The 22,102-nt window shown below is 33.6% G+C and overlaps 1 protein-coding gene across 1 annotated transcript; it reads right to left on the bottom strand.

Annotated features, from left to right (window-relative positions):
• Positions 1-10,454: 10,454 nt before the first annotated feature.
• LOC128998468 (carbohydrate sulfotransferase 11-like) lies at positions 10,455-21,302 on the bottom strand. Its single transcript, XM_054424602.1, has 3 exons — positions 21,046-21,302; positions 18,481-18,683; positions 10,455-17,040 (listed from the first exon to the last, which is right to left on the bottom strand). The coding sequence occupies exons 1-3, from the start codon at positions 21,146-21,148 to the stop codon at positions 16,369-16,371; spliced, it is 978 nt and encodes a 325-aa protein (XP_054280577.1). The 5' UTR covers positions 21,149-21,302; the 3' UTR covers positions 10,455-16,368.
• Between the last annotated feature and the right edge of the window lie 800 nt (positions 21,303-22,102).

The following is a 22,102-nucleotide window of genomic DNA, read 5'->3' as shown; positions in this document are numbered from 1 at the left end:
ACTGCTGTAATAGGGAATAAATTTGTCATTATTAAGGAAATATTTGAGAGAAAAGCCAATCAGGCAAATGGAAATTTGCTTAGTGTCTGTATGTTTGCTGTAGCAGGGGTATTTAGTCTTACCCCATTCCCAAAAATGTTTTTTTTTTCAGGCCAACCTATCTTAAATAATTAAAAAAAGGTCATAGGCCCTACCAAACACCCCTACCAGTTAGGTTGGAGACCTTCCTTCATGGTATAAAATTTTTTTGCCAGTAGTGTAAGTTGAGGATGCCCAGGGTAGAAGTCTGAAGGTTCCCTTTTATAGTTTGACTATGATAAAATTACCTTGATAGTTCAGTAATATAAGAAAACCAGATGAAAGCCGGTGATGAAACCAAGAGAGGCACAAATTATATTTCTTTCTATAAGACATGTTTTTTTTTAAAATAAATACTATCAGCAAATCTGAAACATACTTTCTTCCATCAGCTTGTCAATGCAACCCTTATCATGGGCAAGCGAAGGGAGTAACATTGATATTTTATAGGGAAAATCACAAAAGTTGCAACAAGTTTTTAACCGTATTTTTTACAACATTGGGAGGTGTACTTCATTGTTTAGAGTTAAAAGAACGATAACATATACTAAACTTTAATCAAAATCATTTGATCTGTTTTTCTCATACTCTCTGGTTTTTCTGTTATTTTGAAGGAAAAACACTAAAAAAATCTAAGGTTCGGAAAAAAAAGAAACAAAAAATGGAGATACCATGGATTAGTATTCACATACCGAATTTCATCAAAATCGGACCACAGATGTAATTGTAATAGGGGGAGAAAGTAAAATGTGTCTACCAAGTTTCAGAATCCTGTTTCCAGATTAACTTTAGTTGTGGCAATATACCTTAGAAAATATTCAAGTTTAGTACTGTATAAGCTATACGGATGAAGCGAAGAAATTTTAAAACAATTCAATAAATTAAAGCAACTTATTAGACCTTATAATGTGGTATTGCTTAAAGGCAGAGATCTACAAACAAGCTATAACTAACTGGGGAGATGCTCTATCCTTTACCAGCGGAGGATACAAAAAGTTAAGCATAAATATTGATTAATAAGTATTTTTGTTTGGATTCATTTTGATTTATATATTCCGCTCCATCCCCCTTCCTTGAAGCTACGAAGTTACGTTGACGTCTTGTTCCTGTTGAAGATCGTGAATGGCTTAATTGAATGTATGTATAATAGATTATGCCTAAAGACTTACAAAATGGTCTACTGAAGACGTAAATTTGTCCGTCTTCAGTCTTATGAACAGTAGGTAGTCTGGGGATCACTAGTTTTGCGTCAAAAGTCCTATTCTCAAATCCAACAGAATTCTTCATCAATAAATAAATACACGTCGACACATTTATTCACGGTGAATATGACGGAACTAGGGCGGAACTAGATCCGTCTTGTCTCTAGTTCCTTCGAGTCTACCTTGTAGCCTGCATCGGTTTGTTCCGCAATAAAATGTGGCTGTCCTACAGTTTTATTAAAATGTTTTATGTTTTTAAATATAAACTTTATGTGTCGACGTGTGTTTATTTATTGATGAAGACATCTGTCGGATTTCATGGACTACTGGTCTCTTGACCCGAAACTGGCAATCCCAGACTATGGCATAAGACTGAAGACGGACTATGGTATGTAGCCTAATTATAAATTTGTATAATCAGTCTTGGGGGCAAGAATGTTTATATTAATTGACTGTCCTGCCCCTCTGGATCAGGTTGATTTCCTAATACCCTCCATGACAAGATCAACTGAGTTTTTTGCCAGACATCTGCATGGGACAACATGAAAACATGAGTACCGGTAACTATAAGAGTGGATATTTTTATGGTATTTCCAACAGGTTAATCAAACTAACTATTGACACTATAATTTTACCATTTACCTACCTGTTCAACCTAATTTTGAGAAAAGGAGTCTTTCCAAAATGCTTCAAAATTAATAATTTAACTCCAATTTTTAAAAGTGGTTATGATAAAGATCCATCTAACTACCGGCCCATAGCTGTTGTTCCAATTTTTAGTAAAGTGTTGGATGCATATTTTTTAAACAATAACATTTTTTATAGACATCAATACGGGCTCAGGCCAAACTATTCAACAACTTTAGCCTTAGAAAATATTGTAAAATTTATAATCAAGGCTCTTGAAGAGGGAGAGGCAACGGGACTGACACTTATGGACATAAGCAATAAGGCATTTGACTACCTCTCACATGCAGTACTGTAAAAAAAAGTTAAATTTCTATGGTTTGTTTTAAGGAAGTTGAACTAAAATTAATTCACTCTTATCTTGAACATTTATTTATTATTATTACTTATTACCTAAGGATCGTTTTGACAGCAAACAGGTAACCTAAACCTATTAGTTTAATATGAACAATACAGCCCAATGGTTTGAATCCAGCACAAAGCGAATAAGCTTCTTCCCGGAATATTGAAATTGTCCCTCAACCATTGCCTCAATCAAACGCAGCTTCCCACAATAGTGAAGCTCGATTAGGATCCCGTGGACTCAAGTTCTTCTCGTTTCCCTTCTAGACACTTCAATCAAGAATACTAACATAAAAATCAATCTTAAATATACTGAGGACAATATACTGAGGAGTCTTACAATATTAGGTAAGATTTTAAATAATCATATCAAAATATCATATAGGTCTAACAAGGTTTAGAAATATTACTAATTATGTAATTTGTAACTTATTGCCAAATTAAATTTGACTTACGTTGTGTTTTAAGAGCTTATAAACAAAACATCCGCAAAGTCCATTATACATGTTTGGTGATATTTGATGTTTGGGAAAGGGGGCTATACTCCAAGGCGCTCCAAATATGTCTACGTCACTGCAATTCAGCCAATGTACTAGCATGTTAAAGGATCTTCTGTCAATAAATAAACATTTTAACTTAGAGAATAACATAATTTATTACCTACAATTCAAATGTTACAGATTAAAAATCATTACAAGTTTATAAAGTTGACTTAGGCTTAGCAAAATCTATTTCTATTACATATTGGATAGGTTTACTCATATCATTAGTTGAATACAGGCTAGCCTAAATTCATGTTAGAAAACATGTATTTTTACTTAAAAATATTCCAAATAGTATTTAGCCCAACATTTACCACCAGTTTTTTAATGCCTTGAATTGTTGTTTTATTATCTAGGTTCACTCATAATCAGTACTTAACAATATTAGGTAATATTTTAAATAATCATATCAAAATACCATTCATAACTTGAGTGAAAATTTAAAAACGTACGTTTTCAGGAAAAGCACTTTGCAATTTTTTTCCCCTTTTTTTCAAAACTTTTATTATTTTTTTTTATTTCATTAACATTTGAAGTTTCATAAAATGTCCATGGTAACGCAATATCTTTGGTAGTTTCTTTTTAGAAGAGCATCTTTAGTGGAAAAATACAAAATCCTGTCACGACCATAACGGACGTTTAAATGAATATTAAAAATGGTTAATATTATTTTTATAACTATGTTTTGCTATAAACTAATTTACTTTTATGACCATTATACAATAAAAAGGTCACTGAGCTTTTGGTATATTTGGTCTTCCTAGAAAAAAATACAAAATCTCAAAAAATTGAAAATAAGCCAATAAAATCTTTTTAAGTTTGTATAACTCTGAAAAAACTTACCTGAGACCCGAAAAATCGTTATGTTTGTATAGAGGCGTGCTTCTTTTGTGTATAAAACATTAAAATATGACGATATATTAATTTTTGAATTTTTCATGATAGAAATCATAAACGTGATGGTCAGGGACAAGCGGTACGGTCGTGAATTGTCGGAATAATCTAAATCTTTCCAAACAATCCTTCAATTATACTGTTAGTTATAATAAAAATATGTGTTTCAATTGAACTAAACTGTTCAATTTACAATTATATTCAAGTTATTGTCACGACCAAACACTATAATCCATAAGGCTGAATTGGTCGTGAAAAAACCCGCGATGGTCGTGAAACTTTGGTCGTGAAATTACGTGCTATTTGGCTCTGTTCTGGCGGTAGCCCTGCACCTCATGTTCGAGGATACAAAGTGGACTTCTAGGTTAATCTAGCAATTGAAATGTCTAATAAACAAAAATTAACACCATGTCTACTTCATCGAATGACTACGTACGGTCATGGACACACCAAAATTACAAAAAACACAATCTTTCCTTTATTAATCTTGTAATTCCTCCTTTCGACTAGAAACGACCGGCACTACAATCCTGACATACACCCCGAACTAGTCTCTAAAACCAACTGACTCCATCGACACCAGGCTTGCCACTGTCGTGCTCCAAAGTTGAAAATTTTTCCTAAATGGTCGTGACGCCAAATCGAGGGACAGACTTATTTTGTCATGGTAGTCAGTTTGCAATGACAATAAAATTATATATGCTCCTTTTATGTTAATTTAATAACAATTGATGACATAAAAATATGGCTTTATATATTTCGGCATGAATAATTAGTCTAAAAACAGCGTGAAAGTTGGAAAATGGACACGTCATGGTCGTGAGTTTCGAGACTTTCAAAATACAAAAAAAAAATACCTAGAACATATTTAAAACCAAATAAATGAGTGTAACATGTTGCCCCCGTCCCAAAAAATATTAAAACACATAATCATAAACTACAAATCCAGTACTTATCTACGAAGTAAAAGGCCAGGGACATGAAAACGTACGTTTTTAAATTTTCACTCTGTTAGCCTAAAAAATATTTATGCTAAAAATATTTGAACTGCCAAGAACGTTTTCATAAACAAGGTGAGCCTAAGAAAGAAATAAAGAAAGTAGGCTATTAGGTCTATTCTTGTTGGTTGTTGCTAGGATAAGCCTACTTTTAATTTTTACTAAATAAGTTAATCTTCTTAAAACCTAGTGCATTAAAACTGCAGAAATCACAACACCATAATAGGCTACGATATAATTTCTAGTTGGCCAGTAACTTAGGCCTATAAGTTTAACCAGCCTAGGCCTATAACTAGCCTAGGCCTATAACTAGCCTAGGCCTATAACTTACAATGTGTTTTCTAAACTTTATCATTATTTAAGCCTAAGTTATACAAAAAGTGGAACTTGGGTCTTCAACGGATGAAATATTTGGGCTGTGTAACATTAAGTTAGTTGGTGGATTAAGCTATAACAACAAAGTTTACTAGGCCTAGTATAACCAAATATTTCTTCGACAAATGGGACAAGAAACGGGAGGCTTCGACAACCAAAGATGTATGCAATAGCAATGGAATATGTGGTTACATGCCCTCAGTTTGATGATGTGAAGGGGACTTATCAGTTCAAAATCAACCAAACAGATAACGCATGATAATCCTTCTTCTATATCACCTTCAGAAACGTTGTAGGTCTCATACCAAGATTCCTCTTCATCTGAACTATATTTGTCAGTCTCACTTGCCATGATTTGTATTAATAATTATTATCTGACAGTGTATTTACTCTTCTTAGTAGAATGATTTTACTCGTATACAATCATACAATATTTCAGCGGGACGGGAGCGGGATGTGGAAATTAAAAAGTAGTAGTAACTTAGATCTGTTGAGTAATAAACAAAAGTCGGTCGAGCAGTGCAACCAGTGTGTGCAACGGGTCATAGAGTATATAATAGTTTATTTATCCCGACGGCAAAACAGCAATATATATATATATATACATATTATATCGACAATCAGATGGCAAGATAAAAATAAAACTATCGGAAAATAGCTAGTAGCATAAACTAACCAACACAAGTAGACTTCTCATCCCATTGTAAATTTTGAAGCTCGTTTTTCATGTCTAGTTCATGTATGCCACACTGGGCGCTAGTGTCGACGACATTTTGTTTCTATTATTTTAGGGTTAATTTCTTGATTTGTGCTTTACTGTTTGGTTAAATAACTAGGGGACAATTTATTGTTTATGATTAGATCGTATTATTTGGTTAAACGAGGTTTTAAATGGCTGTAATAACGGGAAACAAATTGTAAACAAAACACGACCTCTACATAAACCGTACACGAACTAACAATAAAATTGTCTTCAGCTGTTCCATAAGGATGAGAAATCTACTAAGGGAGTATGTTTTATCTATGCTAGTAGGTTTGCAATGCAAAGTTGTCTGCTTGCAACATGGCCCCCACAAGGGTGGGGCTGGTGCAACTCTGGTGTTCTGGTCACAGGGCCCGGGCCCCTTGGCAAAACTCACTTGACTTTCCAGACGTTATTAATGATTTTGATGAAAAGAATGTTAAGAAAGTTATGATTTATATAGACCATCGTACATAAAAGTAAGGTTTTTGTAATCTATGGCAGTACCATTAAGGCTACATTATTAATGACGAAGGTAAACATATACAACATAATGCAGCTATATGAATGGAAAATAAACATTTGTAGAAATTGCTAAAACAAGACCATCTTTTGAAAAGTGATACAATATTTACAAGAAATGTTGATTATATCGAACCCAGTAGATAAAAAAAATATATGATTTAATTACTTTAATTTACTTTTGCAATTATATATAGTAAATACGGGTTTTTTTTAGCGAATTTCCCTATTATAGGGAAGTAGCGGGTCGAGTTCCCGCAAGGCTCAAATGACGTTCCATGACGTAAGCTTGACTTCACGATTTCATGACGTTAACACTTCCCAGTTCCATTCCTTGTCCATTTTAGTGGTTCTGGTTCTGGTTAGTCGTTTCACGCTACTGAACGCTAGCAAGTGGCAAGTTTCGCTGAACTAATTTCATTGACTTTTGTCATAGATAAAACATACTCCCTTTTTGTTTACTGAAGCAAAACATCCAATCCAAGGTCCAGCTGTTGCAAATTTGTATTCATAAAGAGTGCTATTGAATGAGCCATTCACAGATGGCAAGTTAGTTTTGAAATACAAAGTTTAGTTTTAAATTTAATTTTGTATAATGAAAGTCAACCTAAGCTGGAAGTAGAAAGGAATTTAGCTTAATATTTAGAGGGGGGGGGGGGGGGAATCTGAGTGAATTGACACTTTAAATTATGTAAACATAACTTAAGTTAATATGAAATATTTAGTAAATTTGGTAAAAATTTAGGAGTATAACATAGATCAAGCAACAGAGATCAAGCCATATGCTATGCAAAATCACATCTTTTAAGGCTAAGTTGCCAAATATTTAGTATGGATGGAGTTTCTTGTTACCCTAAAAGTGGAGATGGAGAGGTTATCTAGCTTACAAATAGAGCTCTTACAAAATATAGTTATTTATATTTGAAAATTAATTGTGTATAGGTACATATTTCACCATACCGTCTCAAGAACTGTAGGATATTAATACACTATCCCATATCAACTCGAAATAATAACAACGATACCAGTATATCAATATTAAACATTTTAAATATTCGGTTGTCAATATTAAACAATCAATTTTGGCGATTTGACACTTTGCAGAAGAAGCAGATGTCAACTACAACACTGTCACAGACAGTGCAGATGATCTGAAGGAATCTTGGAAAGCTGGAATATGGGAAACGTGCTATCACTATGACGCCTCTCCTGGAAAATTTATATTTTTAAGCCATTTGGTGACTTTCTAAGGCAATTTTAAACATCTATAACTGTGTCCAAAAATCTCCATACAATTTTTGGGCGAAGTGTATGTTTGAATTTATCTTTCCAGGGTCTAATGGAAGGGGGCATCCCCCATATGGAACCGCCACAGCAACACACCCAAATGCTTTATATACCAGGTGTTCAACAACGAGCTAGACATTAAAGCAGATATTGCAATTGTAACACACTTAAAATAACTATATTTGTTTAGTTAACATTTAAACCAATAATAAATTTTTATACGGACGAGTACTTACTACAATTATACTGGAGTGTTCATAAGTTGAAAATTATCCCCTACCAATATGACCGTAGTAGTATCAATATAGGCAATGAGTGATGCAATAAACCTGTGTTTGGGAATTTAGGAAAGTGCTTGGTTTTCTAACCTACCACTGGGGATTCTGGGTGCAGCATGGGGATATTAATCCAAAGTTTTTTAGAAAGGAAATGTTGGGAAACCGAGGAGATCACATGATATTATAATAGAGATACTTAAGAAGATAGGTAGCCCGGCACTGAATAATGTAGTTAATGTTTTAGAGTCATGACCGATAAGGACGTAGGCTGCCCAACCAATCAGGAAAATGAGGAAATCCCATACTTCATCAGAAACTGATCTGTATGGCAAATGCTAATTGCTAAAAGTAGCTTGGCAAATGCTAAAAGAGTGGTAAGTCTTTAACATTATATATTTTTATTAATATTTTGCTCTGAGTACATTTTTCACTTCAATCCCTATTTGCTTGATTGTTAAATATTTTTTTAAGAAAAAATGCAGTTCACAGAGTCAACAAACTAGGAAAACTAATTGAAAATTGCTATGAACAAAACTGGAATAGCAATAAATAAACTGAATAGTTCCTCAGAAGCTGTAAAACCTTTAAGATTCGTACACTTGAGTACGGAAAACAATTCCACAATTATTGAAGGGTTATGAACGGCGGCTAATCGGTACAACCAATTAAAGGGTTGAGTGGATGAAGGGGACAAGTAACAATTTTGTAAAAATTTAGTTAAGATGCATGGATGAAGGGTGTAAGTGATGCTCTATACAGTAGGCCTACACTGACTCCCATAGTCCTAAGTATAATAACAGCTGAGTTATTTTTCTAACATAGGGATTAAGTACAGGAAATGCACCCAAATGGAGTGTATAAAGGTGGTAAGTGCTTCACTTGCCCCCTTCATCCACGTAAAGTTTCACTTACACCCTTCATCCATACTCTCTGTGTGCTTCACTTGCCCCCTTCATCCATGTAAAGTTTCACTTACCCCCTTCATCCATAACTCTTTGCGCACTTGTCCCCTGCACTATAGTAGTCCCCTTATTGTTAGGCAATAGTAGCGTACGTACTGCAGCTAACATCATATCCAAATTAGCTGACAATGAAAATTACCTTGAACATTTCCTATTTGCATTTTAGTGCGTTTAAAAAATGTATCGGACCGTATTGGACCCACTTAGTACAATGAGTTGTTAGCTATTCATTATACTGTAGGTAACTGCTTCCAAGAAGTAAAAGATTGTACATGAAAAAGAAATACTTCTTAGAAATATTTCAGAGATAAGACTGCTAAGCATCTAATAAAAGACAGTTATTACTTGCACATTTATAAATATTTAGTATTTTTAATATTGTGGTATTTCTTTTGCATAGCTGGCTTTTAGTTACTATTTTTTTGTCAAAATTACAAGTCAGCATATAAAGTCTATGATAAAGACTTTATAAGTAAGTTTACTTATTACATTTAAGTTTATTTTGGTGCAACAACCTTATTTAAATGTACTTTTTATGGTTACATGTTGAAATAAAGTATTTTTTTTATCAAAAATAATTTATTTCAATCGTTTACATCACTTAAACCCCTTCTTCCACTACGAAACAATTTTTTTTAAGTGGATAAAGGAGGTAAGTAATAGAAAAGTTAAAATTTTAATATTAAGGAACATTTCAATTTTTATTAAGTATTGCGCAAACAATTTTAATTCTCTGCCCTTCCTAATAGCGTTTTAAGAATGAACAAAAATTAAAAAGTTATAACCTTCAAACTTTAGGTCCATTTATCTCAAAAGTAACAAAATGTTACTTACCCCCTTCATCCACTCACCCCTTCAATTGTCATTTTTATTTTAAAGATAAGATAATCTACGTAAAAAACAACACAAAACACTATGTCTTAGTTAATGCACCTAGTCTAAAGATTTCCTGAAGTCTTTGTGATGTAAGATGCAGTTCTACAGTATCAATTAGTCAAGACCGACCGAGATTGCTACAGCAAACACCTCAATCAAACAAACCATACAAGCAACAAAAAATCATAGCACTAGCACCAACTTAATACAGTATATCTAAAAATAGCTTCATTGCTTGGTAATGAATGGTTAAAGACAAAATAAAAGCCATGATATTACAACATTAAAGGCAAAGCAAAAAAATTAACAAAGCACATATTTAGTTAAATTTTTTACCCAATATTAGAAAATATATTGAACAATGGGTCCAATGGTGGCCCTGAACATTGCTTCAAAATGCTGCCAGTGACAGTAAAATGTGAGAATCTTTTGAGTAAAATGTAACTTTTGTTTTTATTGTGTCAGTTTGTACTCTTTCTTGCATTCAGGTAAGCGTGATCTCACAAAAAATCCTAAAAACCTATGGCCTTGTGCTTTATGTTACATTCTTAACTCTCTGATCAAAAATATATTGACTCAAAAAGTAGGTATTAAAAAACATCCAATATATATATAACTTATATATATATATATTTCAGAAAACATTATACAAAAACTTTTGTACAAAAATGTGATCTTGTTTAAGATTTATAATCTCATATAGAATCATACAAATTTATTGATTACAATTTCTTTGTTTACTATTTAGCCTACAAGTACAGTTTTGATTTTATAAGATATCATAGTCAGATATTTTCATTACAATATTACAATACTGACTTAGTTAAACACTTTGAGCACCTATGATTAAACATTTTTTTAATCATGCCTATTTTTATTAAGATTTTCCCTAATTTTATAAGAATAAAAATCCAAAATATTTTAAGTTTCAGATAGACAATCAAAATGTATCGAAAAAGCCTGTTTTGAAGTGCAAATTCAATTATTTGTCCAAAAAAATACATAACGTGCAAGTATTAGAAATTTTTTATAATTAACACACATTTTTTATCAAATATCTTCCTTAAGGCACCTACGATGTTTAAATCCTTAAATCCCTCCTACATATAAAATCAAAATACTAAAAAAAGAGACTAGTTTCAATGTCATGAGTTAACATTAAACAGTTGACACATTATTGGATGGTTAAAATACAACTTCATCCTTATTCCTTTTTGAACTAACTACCACTTGGTATGTTATCACAAATTTAAGTACCGGTTCATACAATTTCTAGAAAAAAAGAAAAATAACATTTTATAAACACGTTTATTAGATCATTACCACAATAAACATAAAGCTAAGGAATTGTTGAATCCCTCATAAATATTAAACAGGGTGTTTCAGAATTCGTGTTATATTTTAGGGCATTATTCCTGGGTAAGAAACATATCCAAATATCATATTTAAACCGTCCGGAAGTAATTAGTTACTCAAAAGCCATCATTTTGTTTTCTCCTTTATTAGTTATATATAAAAAAAATGGTTAAACATGCAAAATTTAAAATTTGCACATACAAATGTCTATGACAACTAGACAAAGCTACAAAACAATTATGACAATTCATAAAACAAAATGGCGGCCATTTAAAATTTTGTTTCTTAAATAACTCAAAAACCGTTAATTTTACAAACATTTTACTAGAATAACTTTTTTAAGGCAATTTAATTACAAATCAATTGATTCCTTACCTTTTAAGATTGGACGAATATTAACTGAGATATGGCAGCTTTAGTGATAGGTGACCACTGGAAGTTAGTTGCTATGCAGTGCATAAAGTGGATAAAGTCTGCCACAACAATGCAACAGTCTCCTTCTGCTTTGCAAGTTATTTTTAAGCGATTTTAGATTATTTAACACAGTAATAAAATATTACATAACACTAAAAGTATCTTTTTTTATCAATTATCTACAGGCCCATTTTTGACGGTGCCAACGCCCTAGGCACAACTAATAGTAGCACCCTTTTGCAATATTTATAACAGGGTGTCCACCAACCGGAAAACCCGGGAATTATGCGGGATTTTTTTTAACTTTGAATTATACGTGAATTTTGTATTTCTACCTGGAGTTTTCAATTATCCGCAATCGCACATGAAACAGTGACGTTTACATGACCACGGGAGACGATATTATGTCTACACACGGCCTCGAGGGATGATCAGAATTTTCCGCGATCGCGCAAGATAATGTCCACATGACCGCGGGAAAAGATCAGAATTTTGCCTCATTCATGGAAGACGATAATCTCCACGTCAGCGGGAGATGATTACCATTTTGCCACAATAGCAGGAGAAAATCACTATGTCCACACGACCAGGGGACGATATAATGATGTCTTCATCGCGGGGGGCGATTAAAATTTTACCGCCATCGTGTAAGACGAGGATAATGTCCTCACGACCACGGGAAAAGGTCAGAATTTCACCTCATTCGCGGTAGACGATGATAATCTCCTCACGACTGCGGAAAATATTCAGAACTTTGTCGCAATCCTGGGATACGATTACGATGTCTACACGGCCGCGAGGAATTATCAGAAGTTAACCGCGCCTGCATGCAATTACAACCACAATTTTTTTTTATTTTCCAAATTGTTTGCGCCCCCCAAAAAGCCAATTGCCTCGAGCCTATTCGATAAATTGGCCCTGATTATATATCATTAGGATGGCTTAAAAATTGCACACCTTTTTACTGTCTTTAAAATTTCACACAAAACACCCAAACTTTTTATATCAGCTGTGGTGAAAGTCTACGTACATGTTTACAAACTAATTAGTGCAATTTTTAAGCCATCCTAATGATAGAAGATAATTGATAAGAAAATAATAAACTTTTAGTGTTATGTAATATTTTATTATTGTGTGAAATAATCCTCGGCATGCACTGCAACTAACCTCCGGCGGTCGCGTATCACTAAAGCTGCCATATCTCAGTTAATATTCGTCCAATCTTAAAAAGTAAGGAGTCAATCAATTTGTAATTCAATTGCCTTAAAAAGGGTAAACTTGTCTATTTTTGTAAAATCAACAGTTTTTGAGTTGATTAAGAAACTAAATTTTAAATGGCCGACATTTTCTTTTATGAATTTGAAGAATTGTCATAATTTGTTTGCAGCTTTGTCTAGTAGTCATAAATGTTTGTGCAAATTTTATATTTTGTATGTTTAACCATTAAAAAAAATTAATAAATAAAAAACAAAATGGCGGCTTTTGAGTAACTAAGGACTTCCGGACGGTTTAAATATGATAATTGGATATGTTTCTTATCCGGAAATAATACCCTAAAATATCCCACACAAATTCTGAAACACCCTGTAGATGTTGTAAGTTAAAATCACAGAGGTTTATGGACGAGTTTAAGGTAATACTAACAAAGAATCCATGCTCCTACCAACTTATGATAGGAAGGCCTCAAGGAATCGTTCTAAAGCTCTTTTATCACATTGCCACAATTATGACACAATAGTAATGCCTCAATGGTATGGAGGTCTTGTGGACATTGGGGGTCATTGTCTCGTATAGAGGTAATGTTAACTGGCTCTTATAATGTCGCGATATTATTGTCTGTGAGATATGTTAAGTCACTATTCTATGCTAACAAGCCAAAGACTCGATACAACTTGGAAGTCAGCATCCAATATTTACGGACGGAATACACCTTCAGTAGTAGGAAAGTGTGCATGAATTGATGCGTTACCATGGTGATAGAAGTTATTTTTCATTAATTTGTTTCTTTTTTTATCACACCAGTAAAAAATCACCCTGTACAAAAATGATGGAAGAAAATCTTGTAGAGTTGGAGGGTTGATCATATGTTCTGGAGTATTAAATATGTACTTTTAACTTGTTAATATTAGCTGAGATCACACTGGACGTTTTTTTTTAGTGTAGATTGCTTGAAAGTAGAACTCATAGAATCTTATGTCACATTAGTGCGGGGAAATCGCATAATGCAACAAACTCGAGCGATATTCTTGTATGAATGGGGAAAACAAGTGGATGGCATATGAGTGAAAATTCTGAAACGTACGTTTTCAGGAAAAGCACTTTTAAAATTTTTTGTTCCGATTTTTGAAACTTTTATAATTTTTTTATTTCATTAACTTTTGAAGTTTCATAAAATGTCCATGGTAACACAATATCTTTGGTGATTTTTTATTAATAGAGCATCTTTGATGGAAAAACACAAAATTTTGTCACGACCATTAGGGACATAAAACTGAATATTAAAAATAGTTAATATTATTTTTATAACTATGTTTTTCTATAAATTAATTAACTTTTATGGCCATTATAAAATAAACAGCTCACTAAGATTTTGGTATATTTGGTCTTTCTAGAAAAAAATAAAAAAAGGCAATAAAATCTTTTTAAGTTCGTTAACTCTGAAAAAACTTACATGAGACCCGATAAATCGTTATGTTTTTATAGAGGTGTGCTTCTTTTGTGTATACAACATTAAAATATGATGATATATTAATTTTTGAAATTTTTATGATAGAAATCACAGGGACAAGCGGTACGGTCGTAAATTGTCTGGAATAATCTAAATACTTCTAAACAATCCTTCAATTATACTGTTAGTTATAATAAAAATATATGATTCAATTTAACTACACTGTTCAATTTACAATGATATTTAAGTTATTGTCACGACCAAACAAAGTATAATCCATAAGGCTGGATTGGTCGTGAAAAAACCCGCGATGGTCGTGACATTACACGTTATTTGGCTCTGTTCTGGCGGTAGCCCTGCACCTCATGTTCGAGAATAAAAAGTGGAAACATCTTATAAATACAAATTAACACCGTGTCTACTTCATCGAATGACTACGTATGGTCATGAAACTTGCCTTTATTAATATTGTAATTCCTCCTTTCAACTCGAAACGACCGGCATTACAATCCTGACGTACACCCCGAACTATTCTCTAAAACCAACTGACTCTGTCAATGCCAGGCTTGCCACTGTCGCGCTCCAAAGTTGCAAATTTTTCCCTAATGGTCGTGACGTCAAATCGAGGGACAGACCTATTTAGTCATGGTAGTCAGTTTTCAATGAAAACAAAAATTATCATATGCTCCTTTTTCGTAAATTTAATAACTATTGATGTAATAAAAATATGACATTATATATATTTCGGCATGAATAATTATTCTAAAAACAGCATGAAAGCTGCAAAATGTACCCTAGGGATACGTGACGGTCGTGAGTTTTGAGACTTTAAAAATACAAAAAAAATACCTAGAACCTACATATTACATATAAACTACATATTCAGTATCTACGAAGTAAAAGGCCAGGGACATAAAAACGAATGTTTCAAATGTTCACTCCCATATGCAGTCTTGTGGAGGCAGTCACACCAAGCGATACTCCTCATTATCACATAGCTTTTATATTTAACATGACATTTTCTCAATTATTCAAACAAATTTTTTACTGCAAGTTCTACTAAAATTATTAGGATCAGTTTATCTTAAATATAAAAATAAATTTTTGCTGTTTATTTTTACATACGGGTAAGTTTTGTATTTGTTAAGTTATAATTACAATAACTTATAAGTTATAAGTAATAAGTTATAATTACTGTGTTTTTTACTTTACTAACTGCAAGTGTTCTTGACATTAATTAATTGTGCGATTTGGTTTAGGGTTTGTATCGAATACAACTATGATGTTTGATAATGTTTATATAAGTTCGGTAATTTACATATAAATTTCTCAATTCTTTTACTTTGTTAACTTCAAGCTAATTTATGGTGTTTTCTTTGTTCTATCGTTATTTTAAATTAAATTACCTCAACTCATTTCTTTAACAGGATGTAATGTCAATATTTTTTAATACTAACTATGTTTTTATTATAATATTACTGTGGTGTAACTTTCTTGTACGGTGTGTTTACTACCTTCCTACCCATGCAATAAAATCGTGTAGTGTGTTCCCAACCTTAAGGTACTATTCCTAAGCAAAAACTGTAGGGGCCATAACTCCCGTAGTTGACAGGTACAGCAAATGTGTTACCTTTGTTGTATTGCAAGAAAAGGTGGAAGGACAAACATGATTAACAAAAGGCCATGTCCACTGTAAGCATCACAACGCATAGCGGAAAAATGTTAATCAAGTCGAGAGTTATCTTTTACAGGACGATTAAATATATACAAGCTTTTTTTTGAAAAAGTTCATTCTGACTATGTACACCATTTACATAGTCAAAGGTAACAGTATACAATGAAACATAAAAATTCAAAAACAATATACTAATCTGAAAATTGTTTAATCTGAGAACATTACAAGATAAACCTGATAATGTGTGTGTTGAAGCAGACACTTAATTGTATGGGCTGGCGTGACTGAACTGCTCATGCAAGCAGTCCAAGCTACTTGGGTTGTGTGACCCCAGTCACGGCTAGAGTCGCTATACACGTTGCTTAGGAATGGTACCTTCACAGTAGGTTTTCACATATTTTATCATGATTTAATTTCTTGAATTTTCTTGGACTATTTTAGGCAGCATTAAATTTCAATTTAATTAAATTTCATTCTAGCTCATATCCTAGATAACTTTGTAAGCTATATTGGAATAGTTTGAAATCGTTATAGTATATTTTATATAAACTAATAATACTGTTATACGGTAATTGAGACATGGATTTAGTTACAAGACTGGATGTATTGGTGGGTTTAATTCTTGGAAATAATATATCACTTCCGACATAGTTCAAAAAATATTGAGCATCGACATTCAATGTTTCATATTTACCTATAAAATCGTAGTTCACTAAACACGGTTCACACAGTTTATTGATGGGCATCCAATGCTCATTAAATACACTGTTTTTAGATGTCAAATAAGCAACAAACTCTGCAAAAGTCACGTCGTCACCGTTCAGTAGTGAAAGAGGCGAAGGATTATTTCTGAAGATTTTAACAATCTTACGACCAAATCGATTGTGGAAGTACTTTGAACTGTTGTACTGCTGTTCAAACTTGTTTCTATAGGCAGATACGAGCCTTTCGAACGGATGGCGAACGAAGATAAATTTAGTATATGTTCGGAGCATTCCCTGGACTTGAGCACTTGTAAAATTAATGAGAGAGGGGATGTAATGTTGTTGATGAACAGTTGATGGAGGGATGGCTAATATGTCCGATGTCTTGGTCATTCCTATCATGACCATGAAAACCCTCTTCCAATTGGTACACGCCACCTATAACAGAGGAATATACTTCAAACAACTCATTATAATCATAGATCTATACAAATCCTTATCTTATACAGGCTGTCCCAACTCTCTGGACATATGTATATGGGTACTGCTTAGGTCAATACAAACACATTTCACCATAGGAACATGGTTCCGTGGTGCCTATAGTCCTCGCCACCCTAAGTTGAGGCAGCCAAAGGCCGCACTAGATATACACCGGGCGGCCTTGGGCTGCCTCAACTTAGGGTGGCGAGGACTATAGTTTTCCATCTGTCAGTATTTATATGTTTTTTAGAAAAGATTAAATAACTCCTAAACGGTTTGAGATTCAGCGTTGGGATTTCGCAAAAATGTGTATCGTATAATTTTGTTTTAAATTATACCAAAAAATTATCAACCGTTTTAAAATGGCAGCCATTTAAAATATTTTATGCCAAATTTCACGAAAACCGTTAACTAACCAAAAAATTGCAGAAGACAAAAATGTTAGTACATTTTATGTAATTTTCAATGATAACGTACTTTATTTGTTAAGATTGGATGAATAACAATAAATAAATTAATTAATAAAACTTGAAGTAGCCAAACATGACTCACGCTTCATGCTTCTTGAAGTTAGGTATCCCGTTTGATGGTTTCAGGATTGCAGTCAAATCATGAACATCTACCCCCATCGTGGAGACATTGGTTGTCTCCCACCAGCCACCATAGCAGCGAAACCATTTAAACACATCTTACGATCTCGGTGATATCATGACCGTCTCCGACAATCACAAAAAAATCCCAAACATTAAACGGAGCGATACACCAGGAATCCACAAAAACACCCATTAGGGGGGAAAAAACTACCCTGAGATCACGGGAACATCTTTAACATCTCCTGCGTTCACTGGGACATCATTGTCACATACTATTATTATTAGAAAATAAACACTTGATTTTGTTCAATTTTGTGTGTAGAAAATTGTTGACGTACAAAACGCTAAGGCCCCAGGCCACGGTCTTGGTGGCCTAGTGGTAAATCCGGCACTGAATTCATTGATTTCTATGTAGCCCTGGAGTTTGGTTACATCCTGCACCACTGGTTGGTGCAATGGAAAAGGCCGTCACTTGAATATGAAAATATATGTACATACATGTTACCACAGAAAACGTACTACTATAACCCAGAATGCCAACCGCATGGTAAAAAGCATTAAGCGGTTTGAGAGAGCTTTGCCTGTCAATCTGTAGGCAGCGCCACTAGCGCTGCCATGCAATAGCAATTGAGGATTAGTGAGGATTTATTAGTGAGGATTACAGTCAATAGCACGCTGGTGGCGCTGCCTACGGATTGACAGGCAAAGCTCTCTCAAACCGCTTAATGCTTTTTACCATGCGGTTGGCATTCTGGGTTATAGTAGTACGTTTTCTGTGATGTTACCTAATGCAGCAAACATTTACCTTAGGTACATAACAGTAGAGAACTTTATGTTTGGAATCTACAAGTATATGTTCAAGTAGTTCTCTGTTGTTTAAAATCAAATCAATTTTCTCAACTTCTGAGCTATTGTTCAGAAACTTTTTACATAATCTATTCACATATTCTTGTCTGTTTGTGTAAATAGTCTGGTCATGGCTCCACTTGTCTGAATATATCTTCTTATCTATAAAAAAAGAGTAAAAAACAACTTATTTAAGTTTTACTATGTTTATACACAAGCAAGACTTATTTTGTTGAGTTTTAAGAAGGAAGCATAGAAAGCAATTAATTAGCGAGACTAAGTTAGTTAACCTATGGAATAGCATTGTTATATTATGATTTTTTCCTGAAATATCGGTAAACCAAAAGAAAAAAATTCAAATTTTAAAGTAATTTAAACTGAAATTCTTCAAATAAGACCTATAATGCATAGTACACCTAAAATAAATTGGTGGAAATTAAATTTTGCAAATCGTAACCTACACAGTACACAATCAAGGAGACCGGTAGGAACCGGGGTTATTGGGTGGTGGAATAAAACAATCTGTGGGAAATTGTTGGGAAAAAGGCCTAAAACTCGTAGCGCACTCACCTGAAAAATCTGGTACGAATACAAATCTAATCTGACCTAAGCAAACTTCTATGTTGTTTAGCTACATTCCTACCTATGTTTAGTATATTACTTATGATACCAGTAAAGGCATGATAAGATGGTAAACTTAGGCCATTCTTTCTTTAAACAAATTTGGTAGGGCCTATAGCATTAAGTCCTTTGAAGTTAGGTTAGATTAAGTAAAGTTTAGAATATAAAGACTACGTGTAATTAGTATGCCCCTGCCTGTCCATCTATATCTCGATAAGACAAATTTCCCTAGGGGAAACATTATCGACTAAAAAATTACTTGGAACGTTTTATCAACAGTAGATTTTGAAAATATTTTTTATAGGTATTCCTAATCTTTTCTTATTCTTCACTTGACTTAGCAGCATCAGCAATTAAGCCTACTTACGATGACAGACCTCCAAAAAGTTATATGGTATATTTGAACAGTGATATCACCTTATAATGTTACTATCACCAATTGAGATGGGGACGCCACCTAGATGCGTGTTTTAACCCAAACATGAGTATAGAACGGTGTGGCAATATGTGTAGATTTGTGACTGACTAAGATCTGCTGTTTTTTTAACCAGGTTCATTAAAGTCAAATGATCAGGAACAGCCTGGTTCCAGTTTCGAACCATCAAAAAGCTGCTGACTTTTCTCAGGATCGAACTCGCATCCTTTGTTTGCTAGGTGATTACTATAACCACTCAGATAAAAAGCTATTTATATGGTATTATTGAAAAGTGATATCAACCTGTAATATTAATTTGCGTAAAAAATTAATGGTAGGCTAGCCTATATTTGGATTCAGGAGGTAAAAAAAACCATAAAATAAGATATCAAGATTACAAATTTGTGTGGAGGCACCTTTATCCAAGAAATACCTTGGAGGCTTCCGTTTCTTCAGATGACTACAGGGGTTGCACCAGAAAAATAACGTTTCCCGGTTGAGCAAACATTCCTGCCCAAGTTTCGATCGCACTTTGCCACATTGCTGAGAACACCATACAGTAAGGAGATCCAGCACCTAATCTTCGCTCATGTGTACAATATCGAGACTAAACATGCATGACCAAGTCACTTCCATGGTGTCGTTAATGAAGCTACAAGAGGTCAATGGAAAAGATTATCGTAGTCACATCACTAAGCCGATGTCCCATTATAATTCCCTCTTTTTTGGACATACCATAACACATGCTTTTTAGTGGGTAAGTTATGTAAGTTTAAGGCTTAATTAATAAGAGGAAGAATACTTGTAGGAAGTTCTACTGTATCCATAACTTATCCGCTAGATTGCAATAACTGTCCTTTAAAGCAACAGAAAAAACATTAGAGTTGTGATCTAGATGAAATTCTCCACTATATCATACCATTTTCAAAGCAAAATCCCATGTGTCATTCATATAAAATACATGTTAGGCCTACAACAAGAAAAATAATAGGTAGGCCTAATGAAATTATTTTCATTAGTATGCTTACGTTTGTCTTGGGAACAAAGCTAGATGTTGCCTAACTTAACAGGGAGAGTGGCGTAGGTATCCTCACTAGGTGAGTTTAGGCTACTAACTACCACTGAAGACTTCAACATCTCCTATCCCTATGAGTGCACAAAATATACCTAGGCTGTTTTAGGTTAGTTGCAATTTACCAATTACTGATTATTTACAGTTTCACCCCTATAGGCCTAAATGGCTTAACTTTAACCTTCATAAAGTCCAAATATCTATACCAAACTTTTATGTAGAATTTAAAAGAAATTCTGCATCTGCAACAACAGTCATCATTCATGGCAACCCTATCCTAGGCCTATTATTCTGTTATACAGCCATCATTCCTGAATAGGTTTGGCCCTAGACTCCCTACTGTCGTTAGCCTAAATAATATGAATAATGACTCTATTACATAGATTGTATATTTATAACTAAATATTTGTTTTTACCTAATTTCCTTTCGTTTAAAACCTTTTTGTAAATATAGACAGTCAAGAAACAAAACACAAGGATGCATAGCAAACCGATTCTCAAAATTCTTGACTTGTTCATTGTGTATGACGAGCGTTTTAAGTTCAGCTTTTGTTAATGATAATAATACATTTTATTCTAATTAAGTATTTTATGAGGTCTATGATCTATGTGAAAAATATAGGCTCCCTATCACGGATTGACCTCGCGTCGTGCCTCTTCACCCTCTTCTTACTTAACCTAAACGTCCTAAACAAACCTACAGGGCTACAGGTTTGTTTGACTTACTTGCCTGAAGATAGCTGACGATCCTATCTGACGAGTTTAGATCGTAAAACTGTCTATTGCAAACAATAGGTACACTCTCTCCAAACGACAACAGACCTGTATTGTGTCACGGACTTTCCAGTTCGAAAATGTCTAATAGAACGATAATATTTAAGTGTAGGGGTATTTTATAACTTCCTAATAAACCTAAAATAAGACAGATTTTCACGGCCATCTTATTAAATTTCCGATGTATTAATCTGTGGTATAGCTGAAGATATTACGAACAAGAACCTTAAAAAATCAGTTCCAAACACCGGGTGTAACGGATTAGTTTAGAGTGACTAATAGAATAAATGGTGATATTCAACGACTTGCACCGCAAAAACTTAGGTGGTACTGATAATTAGCATACACCCAGGTGATAAATAATAGCAAATTCTTGGATAGTAATGCACTATAACATAAATATCACCAACGCGAACCCTAAAAAATCAGCTCTGAACATTGCATATTAGGGGATGGCTCGCATATAGTTTTGGAATAAATTGCGTTTTTCAAAGACTTACATTAAACACGCTTAATGGGTATTGATAGTCGGCTTTTACAAATGCTATGAACAATAATACGTTCTAGTATAGCTAACTATTAGAGTATAGATAACACGAACAAGTACTTTAAAAAAAATATAGCTCCAAATATCGGATACTACGGAATATTTCAGGGTTAGCTAAAGAATAAAGTGTGATATTCAACGACTTGCACCGC

The sequence above is a fragment of the Macrosteles quadrilineatus genome, unplaced genomic scaffold, assembly GCF_028750875.1.
Source record: "Macrosteles quadrilineatus isolate MER2022 unplaced genomic scaffold, UCM_ALF_1.0 Scaffold_7__1_contigs__length_78375512, whole genome shotgun sequence".
NCBI classification, from domain to species: domain Eukaryota; kingdom Metazoa; phylum Arthropoda; class Insecta; order Hemiptera; family Cicadellidae; genus Macrosteles; species Macrosteles quadrilineatus.
Note: the sequence above shows the minus strand (reverse complement) of the source record. Positions and strands in the feature narration are given on the sequence as shown.

What these genes read in the sequence shown, in the direction of transcription:
- LOC128998468 (XM_054424602.1), bottom strand. Translation starts at nt 21,148, where the DNA reads ATGAACAAGTCAAGAATTTTGAGAATCGGTTTGCTATGCATCCTTGTG. An exon ending in TTTAAACGAAAGGAAATTAG is followed by an intron (nt 18,684 to 21,045) that starts GTAAAAACAAAT and finishes CTTTTTTTATAG; the next exon opens with ATAAGAAGATATATTCAGAC. An exon ending in TCTACTGTTATGTACCTAAG is followed by an intron (nt 17,041 to 18,480) that starts GTAAATGTTTGC and finishes CCTCTGTTATAG; the next exon opens with GTGGCGTGTACCAATTGGAA.